This window comes from Lynx canadensis, chromosome B1 (genome assembly GCF_007474595.2).
Source record: "Lynx canadensis isolate LIC74 chromosome B1, mLynCan4.pri.v2, whole genome shotgun sequence".
Taxonomy (NCBI): domain Eukaryota; kingdom Metazoa; phylum Chordata; class Mammalia; order Carnivora; family Felidae; genus Lynx; species Lynx canadensis.
The window spans coordinates 28,262,421-28,286,760 of NC_044306.2; the positions used below are offsets into that span (position 1 = coordinate 28,262,421).

At 35.7% G+C, this 24,340-nt stretch overlaps 1 protein-coding gene across 1 annotated transcript in view; it reads right to left on the reverse strand.

The window, feature by feature from the left end:
- Positions 1 to 559: 559 nt before the first annotated feature.
- Positions 560 to 24,340, reverse strand: part of TEX15 (testis expressed 15, meiosis and synapsis associated) — a 64,771-nt gene continuing 40,990 nt past the window's right edge. The window contains exons 6-9 of the mRNA XM_032593035.1: positions 9,778 to 17,120; positions 7,396 to 7,454; positions 3,971 to 5,085; positions 560 to 732 (exon numbers count right to left, since the gene is read on the reverse strand). Of these exons, the coding sequence (XP_032448926.1) occupies positions 695 to 732; positions 3,971 to 5,085; positions 7,396 to 7,454; positions 9,778 to 17,120 (8,555 nt within the window). The 3' untranslated portion in view covers positions 560 to 694. The remainder of the gene's footprint in view (positions 733 to 3,970; positions 5,086 to 7,395; positions 7,455 to 9,777; positions 17,121 to 24,340) is intronic.

The following is a 24,340-nucleotide window of genomic DNA, read 5'->3' on the forward strand; positions in this document are numbered from 1 at the left end:
CAGAAAATATGCAAACCAAATTCCCTATTAAAATATAGATTGTAAGTAAAAATTGAAAATATTGAAATTAAAGGAATTTGTTGCATTAGACACAGAATTGTAAATTATATGAAGTATCAAGAATTATAAAATTATTGGTTTGATCGATCAATTAAAGTAAAAAAATCCTTTTTTAATCTAAGGTAAATGGCACAATGTTACCATAAACAATATATCAAAAAATATCAGACTTTACAAAAATCTTATTTTAAAGATTTTACTACTATTGCTTAACTTTAATCATATTAAATGTTACATTTACTCTCCTTACTCCATTAGACTAATCTCAAAAGAATCTTTATATAAGCTGTTACCAGTTGTGATAGAAACACTTCAAAATATAAATTTCAAAATACTGTTAATGTTTCTGATATTGAAACATTAACCTATTGAAAATACTAGCCTATTGAAAATATAGGTATTGAAAATAGCCTAGTACAGTTCACTAAAATATTGCACGGAACTAATTTTGGTATTTTAGATGTCAGAAATTTTCCAATTGCATTCTATGATACGCTGTTACATTTAAACATTTTATAAAGGGCTATATGGTTTATATTTCCTACCACATTTACATATATAAAAAAAGTTAAGTAAAAAATGCTTGGAAAAACTTGTTAAATCCCCTTTATTTCAGTAGACAGAAGACTTTTTTTCATTGTCCTGGCTGAAACGGTTCTTGTTGCCATGGAACTGGAAGAAAAACCACAAAGATTTGAGATAAGTTAACAATACAGACTAATGGCACAAAATAGTTTAGTGGAAGACCTGAGTTAAGTTAGAACCAAGATATTAGAGTTCAAACTGCACATCTGCCCTTTGATAGCCATGGGATCCTGAAAAAGTTATTTAAGGCTCTTCAAGAAGTACTTTCCTTATCTGTAAAGAACAGTAACATCTCTTCATCCCTCGTAGGTATTCTGGGAGATTTAAATGGAGTAAAGGATTCACTGTGCCTTGCACACAGGGCTCACTTGGCCCCTTCCCTTAGTTCCATTTATGGTGCTGAATACAAGCACCATGAGCAAAAACTTCAATAAATGAGTCACAAGGATTTTCACACCTTTAGAAGGAGGTAGTTCCTGAAAGCCTGAGAGGTGATCTCTAGATTATTTGCACTCAGGAAAACTGAGTGTTGTGCTTATTGCCTAACACTGTTAGAGTTGCTTTTGAATAATTGTTTCTTTTCCTTTTATTTTCACTTGATTAATATAACTAAGCAGGTTAACAATTAAGATTTTTGAGAATCAAAGCTGGACTTGATTCTAGAGAGATCTTTTTATTTAAGAACACAAGAAAGCTCAAACTGAGAACTTCTGTGAAACAATTGTATTCAAGATTTTCTTCTTCTGAAATGAAAATTTCTACTTTAATTCGTAGGTTTGCCACATCTACTATAGGTTGGGTGTTTAGCCTTACAGGAGCGGCAACACATCAAGTTAATCAAAAAGGAAAAAGCACATGGGGCACCTGGGTGGTTCAGTCTGGTGAGTGACTAACTCTTGATTTCAGCTTGGGTCATGGTCTCACGTGGGATGGAGCCCTGCGTCTGGCTGTGTGATGATGGTGCAGAGCCTGCTTGGGATTCTCTCTCTCCCTCTCTCTGCCCCTCCCTAGCACGTGTGCACTTCTTCTCAAAATAAATTTAAAAAAAAAAAAAGGAAAAAGGGCAGTCATATACTTCCCCACTTCCATTCCTATTTCTTTCTCCTCTCCTGTATAGTTTTTCTTCAGGTTCTGTTTTAGATGAACAATTTCCAGTCCTGTTTAAATTCATTTGGTGGGCCAGGTGGGAAGGGAAAGACACAGAGATAATTAGAATACCATATAATACTCACATGCTGTATCATGTGAGAAACGTGCACAAATAGTACAAGAGGAACTGTCATATGGGAGAACAGCAAGAAGTTCAATGGGGCCTCAACACAAAGGTAGAAGTGGTGGGAGATGAGGCTGCATATACTGTGAAGGACCCTGCATTCCAAGCTAAAATATTTGAATTTTATCCTACAGGTCACAGAGTGTCAGTAGTAACTCCAATGATTTTTTTTAAACAAAAAAAAATTTCTTTTTTTGGTTAAATGTTTGTTTTGAGAGAGAAAGGGCATGAGGTGGAGGGCAGAGAGAGAATCCGAAGCAGGCTCCATGCTGTCAGCACAGAGCCAGATTCAGGGCTTGATCTCACAAACCATGAGATCATGACCTCAGCCAAAATCAAGAGTCAGACGCTTAACTGACTGAGCCACCCAGGTGCCCCATTATCATTTTTTTGAAGTTTACTTATTTTTAGTAATCTCTACATAGCCAACATGGGGCTTGAACTCATGCCCCTGGGATCAAGAGTCGCATACTCTTCTGACTAGCTAGCCAGGAGACCTGGGAAATGACTTTTTAATTTGAAAAAAATTCTCTTACATTTCTCTATTTAAGACCTTAAAAGATTGTTAACTTTACTTATGATACACATTACCTCTGATGGTAGACTACTGGGGTGTTAGTGGATAATTGTAGTTTTTGCAGAATTATTAATAATTGTTTTTAAAATTTGATTTAATACTGGTGTATATAAATTTTAATTTAATTTTAAACATTTATGTTCTAATTATGATATTAAAATTTTTTTTTAATGTTTATTTTTGAGAGAGACAGAGTGCGAGTGGGGAAGGGGCAGAGACAGAGGGAGACCCAGAATCTGAAGCAGGCTCCAGGCTTCGAGCTGTCAGCACAGAGCCTGACACGGGGTTTGAATTCATGAGAACCTTGAGATCATGACCTGAGCCGAAGTCAGATGCTAAACCAACTGAGCCAACCAGGCACCCCTAATTATGATATTTTATAAATAGAATTGTGCTTAAGAGAAAAAAAATTACAATTTCTAGTGGCAAATTACTAAGTCGTTTCACGTATGCCCAAATATTGTATTAGAATACCAAGAGAAAGAGGGGCGACTAGGTGGCTTAGGTGATTCAATGTCCCAACTCTTGATTTTGGCTCAGGTCATGATCTGAGGGTCTTGGGATCCAGCCCAGCATCATGCTCCATGCTGAGCATAAAGCCTGCTTAAGATTCTCTCTTGCCCTCTGCCCCTCTACCCAGCTCACTCTCTCTCTTAAAAAAAAAAAAAAAAAGAGAAAGGTTGCTTTATCAGATTGAAATTTTTTTGCCAAATTGGTTTTTTACTCTTTTTTTCCTCCACTTATCAATATAATGTATTTTCACAGTAGGAAATCTAGAAAATATAAAAAGCACTCTCCACAATCCCCTGATTTATTATGCAGAAGCAAACAAATTAAAATGTTGTTGCATTTCATTTCAGTATTTCTAGGCATTTTTTTAAGTCTACTTATTTTTAAGAGAGAGCAAGTATGGGCATGAGTAGGGGAGAGGCAGAAAGAGAGAGAGAGAGAGAGAGAGAGAGAGAGAGAGAGACAGGGAGAGAGAGAATCTCAAGCAGGCTCCATGCTGTCAGCATGGTGCCCGACATGGTGCTAGATCCCAGGACCCTGGGATCATGACCTGAGCCAAAATCAAGAGTCAGATGCTTAATCGACTGAGACACCCAGGCACCCTTAGTCATTTATTTACACAGGTATATTTATATGACATAGTTTTTAAAACTGCCATCGAAAATGTTTATAAACTCTGTGATTGTTGCATTGTATTTTGCAGTGTGGATTAACTATAACTTACTTAACTATTTCCCAAAGTTGGGTTTTACTAAAGGACATATTTGTGATATTACCAGTCTTTGGCAGCCAGATTCCCATGTGACAACATAATTCAACTGCCGAAGATAGGAACAAGACTACAAATCTACACAGAAAAATGACTGCTATATATATCACCATCTGTTGTAAATTCCATTTACATAAATGTACAAAAATAAAAGTAAAAACTCAATAAAGTGAACGTTAAAACTTATAAAACTCACCGTAAGTCCAAGGAACTTGTGGAAGTACACCTGAATCAGGAGGGTAAGGGTATGCAGCTTGTGGGAACGCTTGATGGGGAGCATACTGTGAAAAAATCGGCTGCTGAAAATGATAAGAAACAGGCATTTGAGATTGAAAATGCCCATTCACTGGCACCAAGTCGTTTGCTTGTGGCTCCCCAGAAAAGTAACCAGAATATTGAGAGTACAAAAGATTAGAATGTGCGTTTTGGACGGTACTTGCAATTGCAGTCAACATCGCAGGAGGCGGCTGTACTTCATATGATGTTATCCCATGGTATGTCTGGGTAATGGAACTGCCACTGCTGTTGCTGTAATGATAAACACACCATGCGTAGTAAGGATACGAAGTTCCAAACGGGTGCTGAGAAGAATTATATATTGGGGTACATGCAGACTGTGGAAATTCGTTCCAACACGCTGCAGCATTCTGAGTTAGGACTTTGGAATTTTCATTATTCTGTTGTTGAGAAAAAGAGTGTTCTGTGGTTTGATTTACACTGAGGGTTATGTTCCCAGATGCTCCAACAGGTATAGTATTGGGACTGAATGTATCCTTCATGCATTTTCCTTTTAACTCAGTTTTTGCAGGCTGTGTTTTATTTACTTGAAGAACAGGAAATTTGTCCTGGATAAATTTGGATTCTGAAGGATTGATGCATGCAGAATTTTTAATAGATGAATTTAATATTTCATGATCTTGAAGTTCAAAGACAGTGTTACTTGTTTCTAAATTGGCAGGGATGTCCCTACATATGCCGTCTACACTTTTCTGTTCACAACTCACAAAACAACAATCTTTCTTATCACTCTTTGTTTCAGCAGCACTAAAATTCACATCCCTTTTCTTCATGCTACTTAAGTTTCCCTGTTGTCCAGTGAAATCTTCTGAAGTATGAGATGAAATATTAGTTAAATCTATTTTGCCCTCTGACTTTGATATGCAAGTGTCTTTTAAGTTCTTTAAAGGTAAAAGTGAGCCAAGTAGTGATCTTTCCATTTCAGCCTTTTTTGGAGATACATGGTTTCTTTTCAGATTGTCAGATGAACTCGGTCCTATTTCACTTTCACTTTCGAGATGAGATCTTGTAGTCCTATTAAGTGTAACACATATATACAAACAACTTTAAATATATGGAGTCCCCAATTTTAATATAAACATGTATTTGAAATTTTTATTCAGAAGAATTCTTAAGATTTACATTTTCTCTATCAACAGTATATATGTAACTTATTTACCCAGTTTTACTCCCTTGCCTTGAATTTAGCTACTTTTCCTGCTGACGGTGATAATATTCCACATTTCAAATGTATTTCTAATATATTTTGAAATATATATAGTGTAGTCAATATTGTAATTACTTTATGCATTGGACAATTCCTAGCAGAGGTGTTTAGAAGTAGGCAACTATGTCCAATATTTTACTGTAGTTTTGCATACATATACCTCCAACTGTTGATGATCTTCGTTACTTGTAAATGGTTATATGCAACTGATGAAACTACCAGCTGTGCCCTGCCCCTGCCAAAAGACCACCTACTGTCATCAGGAGCTACTAAGGTATTTTGTCTGCTCAAGGTTGAGAATAGGAAACACAGACCTCCAGAATACCATGCCAATTTAATATCCTTGACATTTCTACCTAAATTTAGACAATTTCAAGCAGGCTGAAGGAAGTATCCACTAGGGAAATGTCTAGAGTCAGATAGCTAATATAGGTCCCCAGGATAATTACATTTTTTTGGTGTCTCATCAAATTCTTTGAATTGCATGTGGAAAAGAACATGTTGAAAAGAAAAAAGTAATCACTGCTCTCCAGTCAAGAGAAATTAATTTTTGGCCTGGAATTTATATATCCAATTCATGAAACTAAAAGCCTCGTAGTTTACTTAATCCAGCTTCTCTCAAAGGCAGCTGAGTGACAACCTACATCATCATCCAATCCCATGTAACACTTTGACATTTTGCAGAGACTACAGTTTGGACTTTATCACATTTCCAATGAAGTTTCAGTAATGTATCAACCCTATAGATTGACAGCAGCCTGTATGGTCATTCTTTTATGTACTCTCTTAGAGGATATTCTTCCATGAAGACAGCACCCTGTATTAAACTTATCTTTGAACTTATTTTCTGCTATGTGAGACAAAGTTCGATTCTCTGAGTAGCAAATACCACCTAGATTTAGTTACCAAAACTAAGATGATTATAGAAGTGGTTTATGTTAACCCTTTACAAACCTATTCATCTTTATGCCACTATGCAATTATTTCAAGAGTTTAGAAAACGATTCTAGAAATGTAGTAAATAAAATGTGTATTGAAAAAAGCAAAACCAAGTAAGACAGAAATGAGAATGCTAATCTTTTGTATTCCATATTACTCATTCTCCTTCATAAAACAGAAAAAAAAACATGGAAAAAAAATGAAGCTTGTCATAAACTGAAACTATTACAGAGCTGAATGAAATAAGAGACGGTCCACATGTCCAGTGGGACCATTTCATGTCAAAATGAAAAAATATAAACAGTGTAGTGAATTTTTCATAAAAATAATTCAGTTCAAAAATAATAAAAATAATTCATTAAAGGTTTTAAAGCATCCTTTCATGAAAACAGTTGTGTATTTATAATATACATATGCGTGTTTATGACCAAATTCTTAGTAATATAAGTCAGCAATTTCTATCTTTTAACCAATTTTGAAATCTGATTGGTCTGTAACAATTACAAGTTTAAAAAACTCAATCTAATCACTTGTTATATTATTTCATCTCCTTTTTTAGCCAACCAGCTACTAATCCCCATCAATTCTTTAAGTAATGTCTGTCAAGTATGAATTTTACTTTCTTCCTCTAAAAAAAAATCACTCTTCTCTAACTTACTACTTCTTCTTTTTTTTTTTTTCAACGTCTATCTATTTTTGGGACAGAGAGAGACAGAGCATGAACGGGGGAGGGGCAGAGAGAGAGGGAGACACAGAATCGGAAACAGGCTCCAGGCTCCGAGCCATCAGCCCAGAGCCTGACGCGGGGCTCGAACTCACGAACCGCGAGATCGTGACCTGGCTGAAGTCGGACGCTTAACCGACTGCGCCACCCAGGCGCCCCAGCTAACTTACTACTTCTATCTCTACTCAGAACTTCCTTATCTTTAAATCACTTAAAAAATACATTTCACAGGACATTACCCTTCAATACTTACAGAATGAAATTCAAAGTCTTTAAATCTTAATAAAGCACTGTATAATCTGAAACCTTATTCTCCCCCTCCTAAATTTACTCTTGTCCTTTAAGTTACACGTATGATCCAATAGAGGTATGTAAATAAATGTCTTAGTATTGTTCCTTAGTATGCGCTTAGTTCTGTTTAGTTTTTCTTCACGTAGGTCTGCTGGCAACCTACCTGGAATCCTTGAATGTTGCCTTTTCTCTGTTGATTTTTGTGACATCTTTTATGTCAACCTGTGTTTAAAAGTTACAAAGAGAACCGACATTGGCAATGTTATAAAATACAATACATATATATTTTCATCACAGGTATTTACAATTGCTTGTTTGGTCATCATCTAAAATGCACTGTCTAAAACAACATTCACTAATGATCCTCCTACCTTCAAAAACCAGTGATTCTGTTGGACTTCCCATTATGTCTTAAATGTTTGGGGAAACTTTGAAATAAACAATTTACAATATTTTTTTATCCCCATATCTCACAACAAATCTTGGGGTCCATTTATCACTGCCTTTTTTTTTAAATACATACTCTTTTTAGTAAACCGGTTTTTAAGCTCCATTGTTAAATAATTGCCAGATATGGACTTTCTTTAAGTTTATTTATTTTGAGAGAGAGCGTAAGTGGGGAAGGGGCAGAGAGAGGGACAGAGAAATCCCAAACTGGCTCTGTGCTGCCAGTGCAGAGCCCGACATGGGGCTCCATCTTATGAACCATGAGATCATGACCTGAGCCGAAATCAAGAGTTGGATGCTTCACACACTGAGTCAACCAGGCGCCCCTGGACTTTCTTTTTTCAGTCTGTCAGACAGCACCCTCTTGTAAGCCTTGGGTGACTTGCTACTCCCAACTGTCCTCAGAATCTCTACCTTTTAAATCACTGAAAAACACATTTCACAGGATGTTACGCTTCAATACAGAATGAAGTTCAAACTCTTTTTGCCTATATTTAAGACATTCTATAATCTGAAACAATATTTGTCTCCATCTTTAGTTTACTACTTGTCCACTAAATTAAATTTTTGTTCCAGACTTAATTTGAAACTCATTTCTCAAATAATGTCAATAAACATTGTATCTTTGCTCATATTATTTTCCATAGCTTAGATACCCCCTCTTCATTTTAATCTTCATCAAATACCATTTTTTCCTAATTTAAGGCAACGCTTTGGCCTATGCTCTTCCATGAAATTAAAAAACACAATTTTTTTGTTGTTACTTTTCTTCTCAATACTTACAACACCTTTTTATTATTCTCATTTTACTCTTGATGTGGAGTATTACTGTTGTTTTGGATGTATGCTTACAAACTGGTTGTTTATTAAGCATTTTCCTATAAACACAGTGAAATAAATGATTGGTTTCCTGGTGTCTAGAATTAGTTTAACTAACAAATACAATTACAGTAAGCTGAGAAAAAAATCCCATTTTTCATTTTGCATATAGGTTTCTCTTCTGAACTGAAATTCCCACAAAATTATTTTAAGAGAAGCCTCTGAGGGTAGAGTAGAGGCAAGTATCAGTTTATTATGGGCTCTGGAGCTAGACTGCCTGGTTTTATATCCATTTACTAACTCTGTAACCCTGGGAAAGTGACTCAACCTTTCTATGTGTCTGTTTTCATACCTTTACATAAGGTAATAACAGTACCTACATCATAAAGATTTTGTGAAGAATAAAGAGTTAATATTTGTGCATTTATTACAACAGTGCCAGGTATAAAATAAATATTTTCTATAATTTGTTAAATAAAACTTGTTTATGTAGGACTTCTTGCAACTCCTTTATAATCATCTATTTAAAAATATCTGTCCTGGGGGGGATCGGTGGCTCAGTCAGTTGAGCGTCGGACTCTTGATTTTGGCTCAGGTCATGATGATCTCATGGTAGTGAAATTGAGTCCCACGTCAACGTGGAGCCTGCTTGAAATTCTCTTTCTCTCTCTCTCTCTCTCCCCCCGCCCCTCCTCTGACCCTCTCCCTCCCTCGCATGCTCTCTCTAAAGTTAAGAAAAAAAATCTGTCCTATTTTTCCATGTGGATGATAATGGTCAAGAACACAGGTTCCATTAGCCAATTTTTAATACTTACTACATCAAGTATAGCCTTGTTATATAGGAGTTACTCAATAAATTACTAACTTACTCACATTCACATTGGACTATTCCTTAAGAAGTTATACAAATTTACATTCTTCCAAGAAATGTTTTCCAAATTAAAAAATTTAATTGTACGTTTAAAAATAAGTATTTGCAAGGTATTTCTCATATAGAGAAACATTTCACTTTATTATAAAGATAATAAAAACTGTTTAATCCAATTCTTTTTTTTAAAGTAAGCTCTATGCCCATTATGGGGCTCCACCGTTGGTGAATGCTCCACCGACTAAGCCAGCCAGGCACCCCTAATCCAATTCTATAGTTAGTAAATTCATTTTGCAAGGTAATATTCAAAGCATTCTCAATTTTTACCAATCTGCACACTACTTGTTTGAAGAGTAGACTTGTTCTCAAAAATAATACTTACATAGGCTTTTGTTTTAAAACATTTGTTACCTTTTGTTTTTTACAGCTGGAAACAGTAGTGTTTTTCTGTCGTTTTTGAGGGTCTCCACATTTGTCTACAGTGATAGATCGTTTTTCAGAAGAATTTGAAACAGTTTTCATTACGCAATCTGAAATTGAGGGCACCTTCATATAAATACTAGATTTATTGCTATCTTTCCTAGGTTTTACATGCACATTCGTTTTTTCTTTTCCCTGCAGTTGGGAAGTCTTCTTTCTGTTATGTAGCATTTGGCACAAAACAAAGGAAATGGTTAATTCAGCATTTTTAGTACATATTATCTTCATATGTTCAATAGTTTTCATGACTTTCATAATATGGGCCATTTTCCCGAAATCTTTCCGAGGGGCAGCCATTATATTTTTGAGCAGTGCAGAAAACTGGTTGTGGCTGTATTCCAACTCTGTCATTGTGCTTCCGTAATTTATGGATGCTATACATGGCACAAAGTCAATATATGTGGAAACGGAATACTGAGAGTTCTTTAGAAGTTTTTGTATTTCTGTAAGTTCCTGAAGTTCTCTTGAGAGCAAATGAAGAGCGTATGAGCAATTAACAGCTTCACTATATTTGTAAATAATATCCAGATCTTTCTTAAGTTCAGAAATAGCAGTCTCTATGACTTTCCAAAGGCAATCTGTTGAGTTATCTTTAAGAAATGAAAAAGAAGCCATTTTTTCCTGGCAGTGAACCAGCTCAGGAAGAAGTGACAAATCAAACCAAAGCATACCTCGAAACCTCTGTTTGTCTAGTTTCTTTGCCATTGAGTTTTTAAGAAAGTGAATGGTTTCTGAAAGCATGACAATTTCAATATAGGTTTCAATGGCTGCAGGCTTTAAAATTATGGCCCCATGATTGTGGTTTTTCACCATGTCCAAAACGTTTTCTTCTGTGATAAAAATGTTATCTATGTTCTCTTCTTGCAGCATCTGAAAGTATTTTTTTAAAATTTCTAGGTGTTCGGTACATCTCAAAGTGAGGTCCTGTAATTTCTTAGAGTCTGCAAATTCAGCTTGATCTAGTATTTCGCTAATACAACAGATATCTGGGTGTGAAAGCAAAGTATTGTTAAACCCACAGTTTTCTAGGGTAACTGGTGCTTTGTTTATTAGATCATCTGACTTTCTGGAAGCAATCTCCATATTCTCAAGCGCAGTATTAGAAATTTGTTCACTGCTTAAATCCTTAGACAATGTATCATATATCTTTTTCAACTTAGAAAAAGCACACTGATTCATTTTGAGTAGCATTTCTCTATTCTTCTCTCCTGAGTATATTTTGCTGAAAGATTCTCTCTTCTCTTTCCAAATAAGACTTTTTGCAGCATCAAAAAAGATATGTTCCAGACCATAAAGAGATATTTTAATACTTATTGCCTCACTGCTCTTAATAAAATTAACTTTAGAGGTGATCATTTCTATGATAATCCACAAATGGTCTTGTTTTCCTGGATAGGAATCAACTTTAGGAGAGTCCCCATACATACCAATCAGCTTTAAAGTACTTTTTCTTAAGGTTTCTAGGTCTCCTAAACTATCTCCAAAGTTAACTCCACAGGTAAATGGAACAGAAAGAGAAAAGTCAAAGCAATCAGAACAACGCTTCATTACTGCTTCACACTCATTAATCTGTCGTTTGTATTTTAAGAATGCATAGTATGAATTATTTTCCCTTTTGGTTTCCTCAAATAATTCAATTAACTGATCATGATAGTTTTGTAACTCACAGAATGCATTATACTTCAATCTTCCTTGAAAAGCAGGATAGAAGTTGGATTGTTGTTGAAATCCACGTGGTCTACCAAGCAGCTCACTGTACAGTGTTTCATCATACCAAAGCAAGCTTCGGTAGGTTGGTTCACCTCCTAAGAGCCTTTTTTTGTTTTCAATGAATTGAATAGTTTCCATCATCATTTGGAGTTCTACCAAGGAGTCAACAGCACATGGCTTTAATTTGTGTCTGCAATTATTCCACAGGTTTTGTTCTACTAATAGTTCTCTTGAAATCAGGATTTGTTCGAGAGAACATTCTTGGTTTCTTTCAAAAGCTTCAACAAATAAAGGGAGAATACTTTGACAGGCCTTAGTTTCTTCCAGTAGAATCTGCAAAGATGATGTTTCATCTGCCCTTCTCAAAATCTGAGCTAGCCTGGCTGTAAGAGCTGAATGATTAGCTGAGCAATGTTTCTCTTTTACTCCATTCATGTATGATGCAGGCTTCTTCTCAGGAGTAGAGACTTCGGAAGTTTGAGAGTCAGTATGTAAAACAGGAATATGATTCATTCCTATAATGCCTGGTTTGGAATTACAGGCTATTTCCGAATGCAATGCAGAGTCAGACTGAGGGTCATTACTAACTTTAACTCCCCCTTCTTTCTCTCTTTTGTTAAGATGATTAGAAACTGGGTTATTCAAAGCGACTGCCTCAGTAATGTTTTCAACGTTTAGATGAGAATCAATCAAGTTATTTTTAATTGTTTTCTTGCTTAAGTAGGAGGATTCTTCTAAGATCTTGTTCTTTTGATTTTTGAACTGAGTCTCAACAGTGCATCCTTCAGTCATGCTTTTTTTGTGAAGTGAATCTCTTGCTTTTTCTGCTTGTTTAACTTTCCACATTTTTCTGTCCCAAATGTCTTTATTTGCCATACACTTTTTTGAAGAACCCTTCATATTATCTTTTAAGAGCAAATAACTATCATTGGAAAATAGTTCCTTCATTGTATTTTTCCTACAACTTTTACTTTCTTCAGTTACTAATCTGAGACCCAACTCAGAATCCTCAAGAACATGTGATTCATTCCCATCTATATGGAAGCAATTACTTGAAGAACATTGTTCTGTCTTTAGAAGTTCCTTTCCACCACATCCTGGCTGGCAGTGTGGTACATTGGTGGATGTTGTAAAAGAATCTACAGCAAAAACTCTCTGTTTATCCAAATAAGATTCTGAAGATTCTCCTTCACTGTCTGTCACTGCTGTGGTTGATAACAATTGAGGAATACTGTCAGAATTTTTGTGTGTTATCAGAGTTAGATTTAATGGGTCCTTAATGAAGTTTTCTGGAACAGTGCCTGGTTTGGAGCTCTGATTAGCAGCTGTCCGTTCTTCTACAGGCAAATTTACTTCCAGGTTGCCTTTACAATCAGATAAAATAAGGTTATCTGGTGTGCAGATATCAACATTTAAAAGGTGCTTGATATCTGATTCTAAAACTGAAATAACTATGTCAGTTTTTACCTTTGTGTGTGTTATACAGGTTGCATTATAACTTGTGTCTGTGCTAAAACTTACTTTGTCTTCTTTTATGCAACTTAATGATACTGAATTACTCTTATTTATTACTTTATTAGTCTCGGAATTGTTTTCTGCATCCTTAATATTATTGTGTGCTGAGTGGTTCTCAGGATTTTCATATTTATTAATGTTTGATAAAAACTTTATGCCAACTTGATTTTCTTTTTCAGTTATTTTCGCATCTGGGCAGGCTGGGGAAAACAGACATCCAGTTTTTCCAGAAAACAGCTGAAGTTCTGATGATCTTCGATTTCTCACCCAGCTCTTGTTATAAGCGGAATGACTGGCACTTTGGGATGTGGAGCACAGGGCTAACTGTGACTCAGGATACTCGAGATCACAAAATTCCCTTACATGAATGGTGGTGTGACTTCTGGAGACACTGCTGGCCATATTTCTCTGAGAAATGCATTCTGCGATTCTCGCTCTACTTGCTTTGTAAGACTTGGGCTTTGATACATGAGTTAATGATTTATCCACTTCAAATCCCAAAGCTCTTTTCTCTCCTGGTTTGCCGTATTTTCTTTTTGACAAAAAATGTTTAGTGGAATAATATCTTCTTTCAGACACAGAGCTATAACCTTGAAGGTCACAACTTTCCCAGAAATTATTGCATATTACTGCATATGATTTTGGTAATGGGCCTTTTCTTTTTTCTCCTACTTTAGCTATAAGTTGCAAAGACGTGTGAACTCTTCTATGAGCTTTTTTTAAATGAAGAACAGCTCTGTCAAGTCTTCTGGAAAGACGTTTGCTTTTGCATAAAGATGCTTCACTATTTAGAATATCAAGGACACTCCTGATGTGTTTTTCCGACTTTGAAAAGGTTTTAATTCGTCCTTGGGATAATGAAGAAAAATGTTCAGAAGAGTCTAGACTGGTTAGTCTCCTCTTCTTCCCATAAATTTCACGACGTCTTAAATCCTTATGTGGTGTGTTCTGGTCCCTAAAAGGCATATGTCGCTTTCTTTTGCTAATTCTTGATTGTGTGTCCTTTTTACTTGTAATATCATTACAATCAGTTTTTGACCCTCTCAAGGAACATCTGCTTTCATTATTTAATGCTGTGACATTAGAGGGTTCAGTAGGCAAAGGTCCACTGTTTTGTTTTTCAGACACATGATTCACTTGTGTATTATGACTCACATCAAGAGAAAGAGCAATTTCAGACTTATTCACTAGTCCTGATTCTTGCCTTCTATTACCAAATTCATCTTCACATGGATAACCTGAATTTTCACCAGAGCAGTGGGAATACATTTCAAATCCTGACACTTTCCCCTCCTCATTTATTTCTGGTCCTGTGGTTTTAGTTATGTATTTGCAAAAATTATCTTTCAATGCAAGGGATTCAAAAGTGGGATTGAATCCTGGCATAAATGTATTAGTGATTCTAATTTGTAAATCTGGAAGTAAAATTGGATTGAGCTCTCCTTTGTTTTTTTGTGTAGAGGGATAAAAACAAATACTTTTCTTAGGGTAATGCTGATCACTATTCTCGTTTCTTCTGGAGCTTTTCAAATCTTCCCTCTCTCCATTATTGCTTCCTAGTAGACCTTCCCAATCAATACGAGACTTCAGAGTTTCATATATGGCCCTAAATTCTTCACATGGATCATTTCTATGGCTATGTTGTTGAATTAGAAAAGCATCATCACACTGTTCCAATCCTACTTCAATCTTATTTTCCAATTTGAAACTCTGAAGATCTGAAGTATCACTTACTGACTGATGAAATGAGTCATGTAATTTATTGTTATCCATATCCATTTCACAATCAGAAACCCTATGTTTTACTAACAACCCAAAATCTAGACTCTCAGAAGAACAAGTTTCTTTAATCTGGTATCTTTGGTGATCTTCACGATTTGTGCCCAATGTAGGCACCGTAGCACCAGCTGTCTGCACTGCAGTACTTGAGGCTTCATGTTCTGAAGACACTTCAACTTTGGGAAATGCTGTGTAAGCCAAATGCTCTACAGTCCTGCCAGTATTTGGAGCATCTTTTTGTTGTGTGGCAGTCATAGTGTCTTCATTTTCTAACAATGTAGCTTCTGTTGACACATGTCTTTCCCCCGAACTCAAATTAAATGTACAACATTCTTCAGAACTAAGAATTTCTACATTGTTGTAATTTTTATTCTCCCTTCTTTCATCTATGTTGGTGTAACTTTGGTTTGTATGAAAACCCTGCTTCTCCTCTCCATATATATTTTCTCTGCTTTCTGTAGACAAGGCAATGGCTTCCTCTTTAGCCTCATTTTCATTTTCTTTATCATTATCTCCTTGTTCTCTGAAATCAATATTCAGGTGTGTATCACTGTGCAACTCTGCATTACAGAACAGAGTATGACCTTCATCAATTTGAAAAGTTTCTCCACATTCTCTTTGTATGTTCTCTAATGACACTGGGTCATTTTCCTTTCTTCCATGGACACATACATATTCTCCAGTTATGTTATAATCTGAGTTGTCATGAGTTGGTTTAATGTCATGAGATGAAATAATTGCATCAATTGGCAGTTCTTTGACCTGGGGAATGTCTTTTGCTTCCTGGAAAGCATCAGTCACAATGCTAACACAGTTTTGATTTGGTTTTCCCAGTTTTAGTTCCATTAGTTTTTGAGAAATTGCAAAACTTGTATGAATGTTATCTTCATAATCTAAAGAGAGTTGAGGATGCTTCTGTGAAAGGCTCTCCACTCTTTGTAATTCCAAACTTAGATGATCTAGCTCATATTCATCCTTTGTGGTAGATGTGGAAGATTTTTGTATTTCTAATTCTTGAGCAATTAATATTTGATCACAATTTTTCCCATAAGAATCAAGACTCTCATCCTCTTTGTATTCTTGGTACAAAGAAATATAATTATCTACTGGACTGACTTTTGCTTCCTTAGTAAAATCAATTTCCTTCCACAAAACCTGCTTTTCTCCATGTTTGGAATTATCTTCGGGGCCAGTGAAGTCTCTCATTTCTCCAGTATTTTGGGTGTACTCATGTATGCTTTCTTTCCTTTGGAGAGGAAAAGCTGTAGACATTTGCTGACCAGTCTGAGATACAGTTTCTAAATTAGAAGACCATGACTCCAGAGAGATGTGATTACTGTGCCCTTTTGTACAAATATTCACTGATTCATAAGAGTTATGTGCTTCACTGTTTTCTTCAATTAAAAGTGGAATGTTGCTTCTCAGTTCAGATCTCTGGGCTTCTTCCTCATTGTGTTTTTGGTTCTCAACTTCTGAAACTACATTTGGCAAACACATTGGAAAGGAAAAATTATCTTGGCCCTTACACTGTCCTGCTGGGGTAATTTTACTGGGAATTGTATAATCATAGTTGTTAAAGTCCAAGTTGTGAGCTTGAGATTGTGAACCATCAAAAGAAATTTTGAAGCTAGGGGCATCCAAACAATTAGTAAGAACAGAATGATCACCAGGCACAACTTCAGATGAGGAGGCAGAATTATTTGGCAGGGATGATAGATTTATTTCTGAATTCACAAAATCTAAACTCTTCTCAAGTGGCAAAATCTCATTTAAATCTGTAATATTATTATGTTTTCCTATGCTTTCTTCTCTCCTCATCAGTCTTGGGTCTTTAATGAGTTTTGAAGTAATAACTGTGCTTGAGCCAGTATTGTTATGAAGGGGGAAAGCAGCAGAAAGACCACTTAAAGTATTTTTGAGATGTGCCAAATTTAACATGGGGTCACCATTAACACTTTCTCTGGTATCACTGGGAATAAATGAAAGACCTGAATCATATATACAAGAAGTGTCTCCACATTCTGCTAAATTGTGCTCCATCTGTTCACCGTATGTTTCATATATAGAAATGTTTCCATTTTTCACATTTCCATAGGAATTAGAAATATTTGTGTTGGAAGGATTTATCTCTGAATTTAGTGCGCCGCAAGAACAGTTTTCCTGAACAAATGGATCTACAGGTTTCCTGAAATGTTCAAAGATGACAGTAGCATCTTTTCCTTTTCCAATTCTTTTGGCAACTGTACAGTTATTCAGAGAGCAGGTTCTTTCTGTAGAAATAATAAGAAAATTAAGAAAAAATAGGAAGGAAAGGGTTTCTACATTCAACCCTTAATTCAAATAAACTATGTCATAGGTGGTTTTTTCTTTTTTTCTTTTAATGCTTATTTATTTTTGAGAGAGAGAGACAGAGAGACAGAGCATGAATGGGGGAGGGGCAGAGAGAGAGGGAGACACAGAATCCAAAGCAGGCTCTAGGCTCCGAGCTGTCAGCATAGGCCCGATGTGGGACTCGAACTCACAAACCATGAGATCATGACCTGAGCTGAAGTTGGATGCTTAACCAACTGAGCCACTCAGGCACCCCAGTCGTAAGTGGTTTTAAATGAAAGTTCGATAAATAGCCTAATGATGATTAAAGTATTTGTCTCAGAAAAAGCAAGGTGAGAAGAGGATGAAAGACAAACCAATAAAATATAAATGATGTACCAGGAAACTGTGTCCTAGAGGCCTTACTAAGAAAGTATTTACCATAAATTTTTTTGAATTGTGACAAATACAAAGAATAGAACAATTAAAAAGGAATAAAAACATGTTGCTCAAAGACTAGGTATTTCTTATATTAGTTTTGTATATTCAGATACTTAATAATAGAATCTACATATTAATAGGCAAAATTGTCTCCCCCTTTTATCTACTGTTACCTTGAGAAAGAAAACAGGAAGGAAACGGGAATGAGGTGGGGAAACAGATCAAAAAGGACCCAAAAAATCCTTCCCAGGAGCAAAAGCAAAGCACTACCCCTGTTCCACTAAAATAAGTATTCCTGCAAATAATATATACAAACAAAAATCTTGACAATGAAAGCAAATTTTCTCTTATAATTTATAGAAATTTATTCCTAAAATTTCACAAATAACTACATATAACAAAGGAACTTATAAGAATGCATATTTACCAAGTAAGCCATTCATAAAGAATTCATAGATAACACCATAAAAATGTCTTTATTAAAACAAATTGATGATGAGAAATTGTGAGATTTATGACATATACGAAACTATAATCATATTACTGGGAAGTACCATGAGATTCTTTTTCACGATATATCGAAAGATAGCTTTGTTGAAGATTTCTAAATTCTATAACTTGTAATTATATACATTTTAAAGTTTATTTATTTATTTTGAGAGAGAGAGTGCAAGTGGGGGACAGGTAGAGAGAGGCAAAGAGGAAGAATCCCAAGCAGTCTTTGCGTCAACATTGCAAAAGAGTCCGATGCAGGGCTGGAATTCATGAACTGTGAGATCATAACCTGAGCCAAAGTCGGATGCTTAATCAACTGAGCCACCAAGGTGCACCTGTAACTGTACTTTTTAATTATAATAAGCTATAGTAGAAATCTGACCATAACACAGATATATTTCTTAAGAGGAGGAGCTGCAGTGGACAGAAGAAAAGGTGGATCCCTATACTCACTCCAAAATAAAATTCATTTAAAAAAAACAATAAAACCATGAAAGTATTAGAAGAAAAGACAGAGAGATGGTTTTATAATCCTGAGGTAGAAAAGTACTTTTTAAGAATGTCTGGAGATCAGAAAACTAGAAATTAAGAAATGATGTCAATTACATGTAAATTAAATACCTTAGTAGGTCAAAACTCATGATAAACAAAACTTGGACAAACTGGTACAAAGTATTTTCTGAATGAGCAAGCTTTGTACATCATTACACATATATTAGCGTGCATAAAGAGTATACAGACACATTTAAAAGATTAGTAAACAGATACTGCAATAGAAATGTGAGCAAGTGTAAGAACAGGAAAATCACAAATAAAAATTGTCAACAAACACAAAGAGATGTCCAACTCCACTAAATAAACAGAGCCATATTTAAAAACTGCTTAGACTGGCAAAGACTACAAAGAATAATTAATATTCTGCAGATGTAATAAACACTCTTATACTGTTCATGGGAGTATGAACCGGTACTAATTTCCTGGGAAGTAAATCTACAGTTTTCAGCAAAATGTAATACATAATATCCAGTAAATCTATTTTTTTTTTAATTTTTTTCAACGTTTTTATTTATTTTTGGGACAGAGAGAGACAGAGCATGAACGGGGGAGGGGCAGAGAGAGAGGGAGACACAGAATCGGAAACAGGCTCCAGGCTCCGAGCCATCAGCCCAGAGCCCGACGCGGGGCTCGAACTCACGGACCGCGAGATTGTGACCTGGCTGAAGTCGGACGCTCAACCGACTGCGCCACCCAGGCGCCCCCAGTAAATCTATTTTTAAAAATGTTTTATTTATTTTTTGGGAGAGCACAAGCAGGGGAGGGGCAAAGAGAGAGGGGAACAGAGGATCTAAAGCAGGCTTTGTGCTGACAGGATGACAGCAGTGAGCCTCGTGTGGGGCTTGAACTCGTGAACCACAAGATCATAACCTGAGCTGAAGTCAGATGCTCAACTGACAGTCACCCAGGTGCCCCTCCAGTAAATCCATTTTTATGCATTCATTATTCTGATATACTTGCATAAATAATATATACACAAGGATTTTTAGTACCATAATCCAAGACAGTTGGAAGCCAGAAACCTAACTATCAATATGAGACTGGTTAAGATTTCAAGATCTACTACAAAGCTACAGTAATCAAAACAGTATGTTACTGGCACATAAAGAGACACACAAGCTTCCAGTTATAGAATGAATATGTCAAGGGAGTAAAAGGCACAGCAGGTGGAATACAGTCGATGATATTGTAACAGCGTTACATGGTGACAGATGGTAGCTACACTTGTGGAGAGCACAGAATACTATAGAGAAGAGCTGGATCACTATGTTGTACACCTGAAACTAATGTAACATTGTGTGTCACCTATAGGCAAATTAAAATATTTGAGAGAGCAGAAGCAGGGGAGTGACAGAGGGAGAGGGAGAGAGAGAGAATCTTAAGCAGGCTCCATGCCCAGTATAGAGCCTCACATGGGACTCAAGCTCACAATGGTGAGATCATGACCTCAGCTGAAATCGACAGTAAGATGCTTAACTGACTGAGCCCCCCAGGCATCCCTCAAATAAAAAAAAATTTAAAAATGAGACTGGGTAGGGGTGCCTGCAGGGTACAGTCAGTTAAGCCTCTGACTCTTGATTTCGGCTCAGGTCATGATCCCATGGGTTTGAGCCCCGCATCGGGCTCTGTGCTGACTGCATGGAGCCTGCTTTCGATCCTCTCCCCCCTTCTCTGCCCGTTCCCTGCTTGTACTTTCTCTCAAAATAAGTAAACTTGAAAAAATGGGACTGGTTAAATAAATACGTCATATCAAGAATTATAAAAGTACTGTATGTATGTACTATACAAATACACTAGAAAAATAATGTTATGGAGCTGTTACAAAGATTAAGACAGGGGTGTCTAGGTGACTGAGTCAGTTAACTGTCTGACTCCTCATTTCGGCGCATGTCATGATCTCACGGAGTTTTTGGTTCAAGCCCTGTGCTGGGCTCTACACCATGAGTGAACTAACAGTGTGAACCCTGCTTGGGATTTTCCCTCTGCTCTCTCTCTGCCCTTCCCCTGCTCACACACAGTCTCTCTCTCTCTCAAAATGAATAGACTTTAAAAAAAAAGATTAAGACAAATTAATACAAACCAACATGGGAAAAGAAACAAATCAGTTTAATAACCTGAATTTCAAAATGTATGGTAAATGCATATTAACATATACATAATATTAATTAATAAAGTACTTAATGGAAATGCCAGGTATGGTTTTTCTGATGCCTTATACACATTAACTAATTTAATCTTCATAACATTCCCATTTTATTGATAAGGAAGTAAAGAATTATTTGCCCAAGATCACAATTTATAAGCAGCAGAACCTTAATCACTAGGTTACATTATTCGCTTAAACTGGATGAAGGCCCTTTAAATTTATTCCCGTTTTTAGCAGTCTCACCAAACAACACATGAAAAAAGGAGAACAAAAAACCCAACATCTTCATAATATAAGAAACTGTAAGAAAATGAAATTACAATCACAAAGCAAACTACCAAATAGTTATTAGCACCATGTATTCTGTGATGATGGAAATGTTCTTTATGCTATCCAGTACAGTAGCCAATAGCCACATGTAGTTACTGAGCACTTGAAATGTGGGCAAGTACATGAACAAGGGGTGGTGTGAATGAGGAATTAAAATTATTAATTTTAACTAATTTAGGTTTAAATAGCCACATGTGACTAAAGGCTATTGTACTGGATAGCAAAGATCTAGACTACTCTGGAGGGAGAGGAGTACACTGATAGCCAACACATGTGGCCTTGACTTTGGGCATAATACAGGTGTTCCTCAAACTTTATCATCCTGAAAGGCATCATTGTTTATTGCTTTTTTTCCTTTTTTTCAATTGAGGTATAATTGATGTACAGTATTATATTAATTAGTTTCTGATGTACAACAGAGTGATTCAATATTGAATACACTGCAAACTGATCATCACAGTAAGTCTAGTTACTATCCATCATTCTTTGATTAAAGTAATTAGCTATAAGATTATGGATGGGTGAGAGTAGAAAGTAAGGAAAGATCCTTATTTTATTGCCTCCATTTTAAGCCATCTGGCTGAGAGATAATGTGGATAGAATGACTAGGCAGAAGCTCATCAAGAAAACAGAAAATTGAGCAAACTTCAAATCAGCTAGGTCTAACAGACATTTACAGAACACTCTACCCAACAAAAACAAAACTTCCCCTCTTCTCAGGTATACATGGAACATTCTTCAGGACAGACCACATGAGAGGGTCAATAAATTTAAAAGGATAAAGATAATACAAATTATATTCTCCAATTACAATGGAATAAAATTAGAAATCAGTAGCAGAAAAAATTTGGGGGAAATTCACATGTACACATAAGTGAAATAAAACACTTTCTAAAAAACCAATGGATTAAATAAGAAATCAAAGGGAAATTAGAAAATACTTTGAGATTAATGAGAATGAAGACACAACATACCAAAACTTATGGGATTCAGTTAAAACAGTACTTTCAGGGGCGCCTGGATGGCTCAGCTGGTTAAGCCTCCAACTTCGGTTCAGGGCTTGTGAGTTTGAGCCTCACATAGGGCTCTGTGCTGACAGCTCAGAGCCTGGAGCCTGCTTCAGATTCTGTGTCTCCCTCTCTCTCTGCCCCTCCCCTGTTCATGCTCTGTCTTTCTATGTCTCAAAAAGAAAAAAAAAAAAAAAAAAAAACAACCAGGGATATTTATAGCTGTAAATATGTACATTATCAAAGAAGCAAGATCAATACCATAATCTTCCACCTTAAGACACAAGAGAGTAAACTAAACCTAAAGCAAAAAGGAGGGAAATAATAAAAGAGAGAACAGAAATATAGAAAAAATAATAATGAAACCAAAAAAGTTGGTTCTTTGAAAAAGATAACAAAACTGACAAAACTTTAGCCAAGCTGACCAAGAAAATAAAGAAGGAAGACTGAAATTAGTAGAACAATAAGTTAAAGAGAGGATACTACTACTGGCTTTACAAAAATAAAAAGGACTATAAAGAAATACTAGGAACGACAGGATGCTAATAAATTAGGTAAGTTAGATGAAATGGACAAATTCCTACAAAGACACAAACCACTAAAACTGATGCAAGAAGAAACAGAAAATCTGAATGACAGTAAGTAAAGAAACTGACTTAGTGATAAAAAACTACCCCCCCCCCAAAAAGCCTGAATGGCTTCAATAGTCAAGTCTATCAAATGTATAAAGACGTACTAATGTCAATTCTTCACAAACTCTTTCCAAAAAATGGAAGAAAAGGAAACCCTTTCGAACTTATTCTATGAGACCAGTATTACTCTGATACCAAAACATCACAAGAATGCTACAGATTAATGTATCTTATAAATATAGACACGAAAATCTTCAAAAATTTAGTAAACTGATTCCACCAACATATAATAGGAATCAAATACCATGACCAAATGGAATTTACCTCAAAAATGCAAAGTTTACTTAATATCTGAAAATCAATTAGTGTGACACAGCACAGTAACACAGTGAAGACTAAAAATCATGTGATCATCTTGATAGATGCAGCAAAAGGATCTGACAAAATTACTACCCTTTCATGATAAAAACATTCAACAAACTAAGAATAGAAAGGAATTTCCTCATGATAAAAGATATCAAAAAACTCCATAGCTAACATCATACTTACTGGTGAGGGATGAATACGTTCCCCTAAGTTTACAAATAAGGTAAGAATGTCCACTCCTACCATTTCTATTAAACATTCAACTGGAGGTCCTAGCCAGGGCTATTAGGCAACCAAAAGAAATAAAAGACACCCAGACTGGGAAGGAAGAAGTAAAACTAACTCTATTTGTAAATGACTTGATCTTTTATATAGAAAATCCTAAAGAAATCACTGAAAAACTATTAGAACTAATAATGAGATCAGCAAGATCATTTACAAGATCAATACACAAAAATAACACTATTGCTATATACTTCAAAGAGGAACATAAAAAGTGAAATTGAGCAAACTCTACTTACAAAGGTATCCAAAAATACAATACTTGAAATAAATTTAACAAAAGAAGCATAAAACTTACACCCTGAAAACATTTACTTCCTCCACCAGGGTAGCTATAAAGAAAAAGTAAGATAATAACATAGGAAGTGGAAAATCCTAGCACTCGTACACTACTGGTGTAAATGTCACTGGTGCAGCCACTTCGGAAAACAGTTTGGCAATTCTTCAAGTGATAACAGTGTTATCATATGACCCAGCAATTCCACTCCCAACTATATACCCCAAGAGAAATGAGAACACAGGTCTGTACCAAAATTTGTCCAAGAACATTCATAGCAAGATTATTCATAATTGCTAAAAGATGGAAACAACCCAAATGTCCTCAACTGATATAGTTTCTATTTAATGTAATATTATGCCATAAAAAGGAATGAAGTATTAATACATGCAAGAACCTTAAGAACAGTTAAATGAAAGTCACTACTCATGAAAGGCCACTTTGCTTCACGTATTTATGAATTCCCTTATATGAAATGCCCAGAATTGGCAAATACAGTTGACCCTTGAAAAATATGGGTTTGAACTACATGGGTTCACTCATAAATGGAATTTTTTTCATGTAATATATTGGAAAATTTTTTGGAGATTTGCCACAATTTAAAAAATCTCACAAATGAACCACATAGCCTAGAAATGCCAATAAAAAT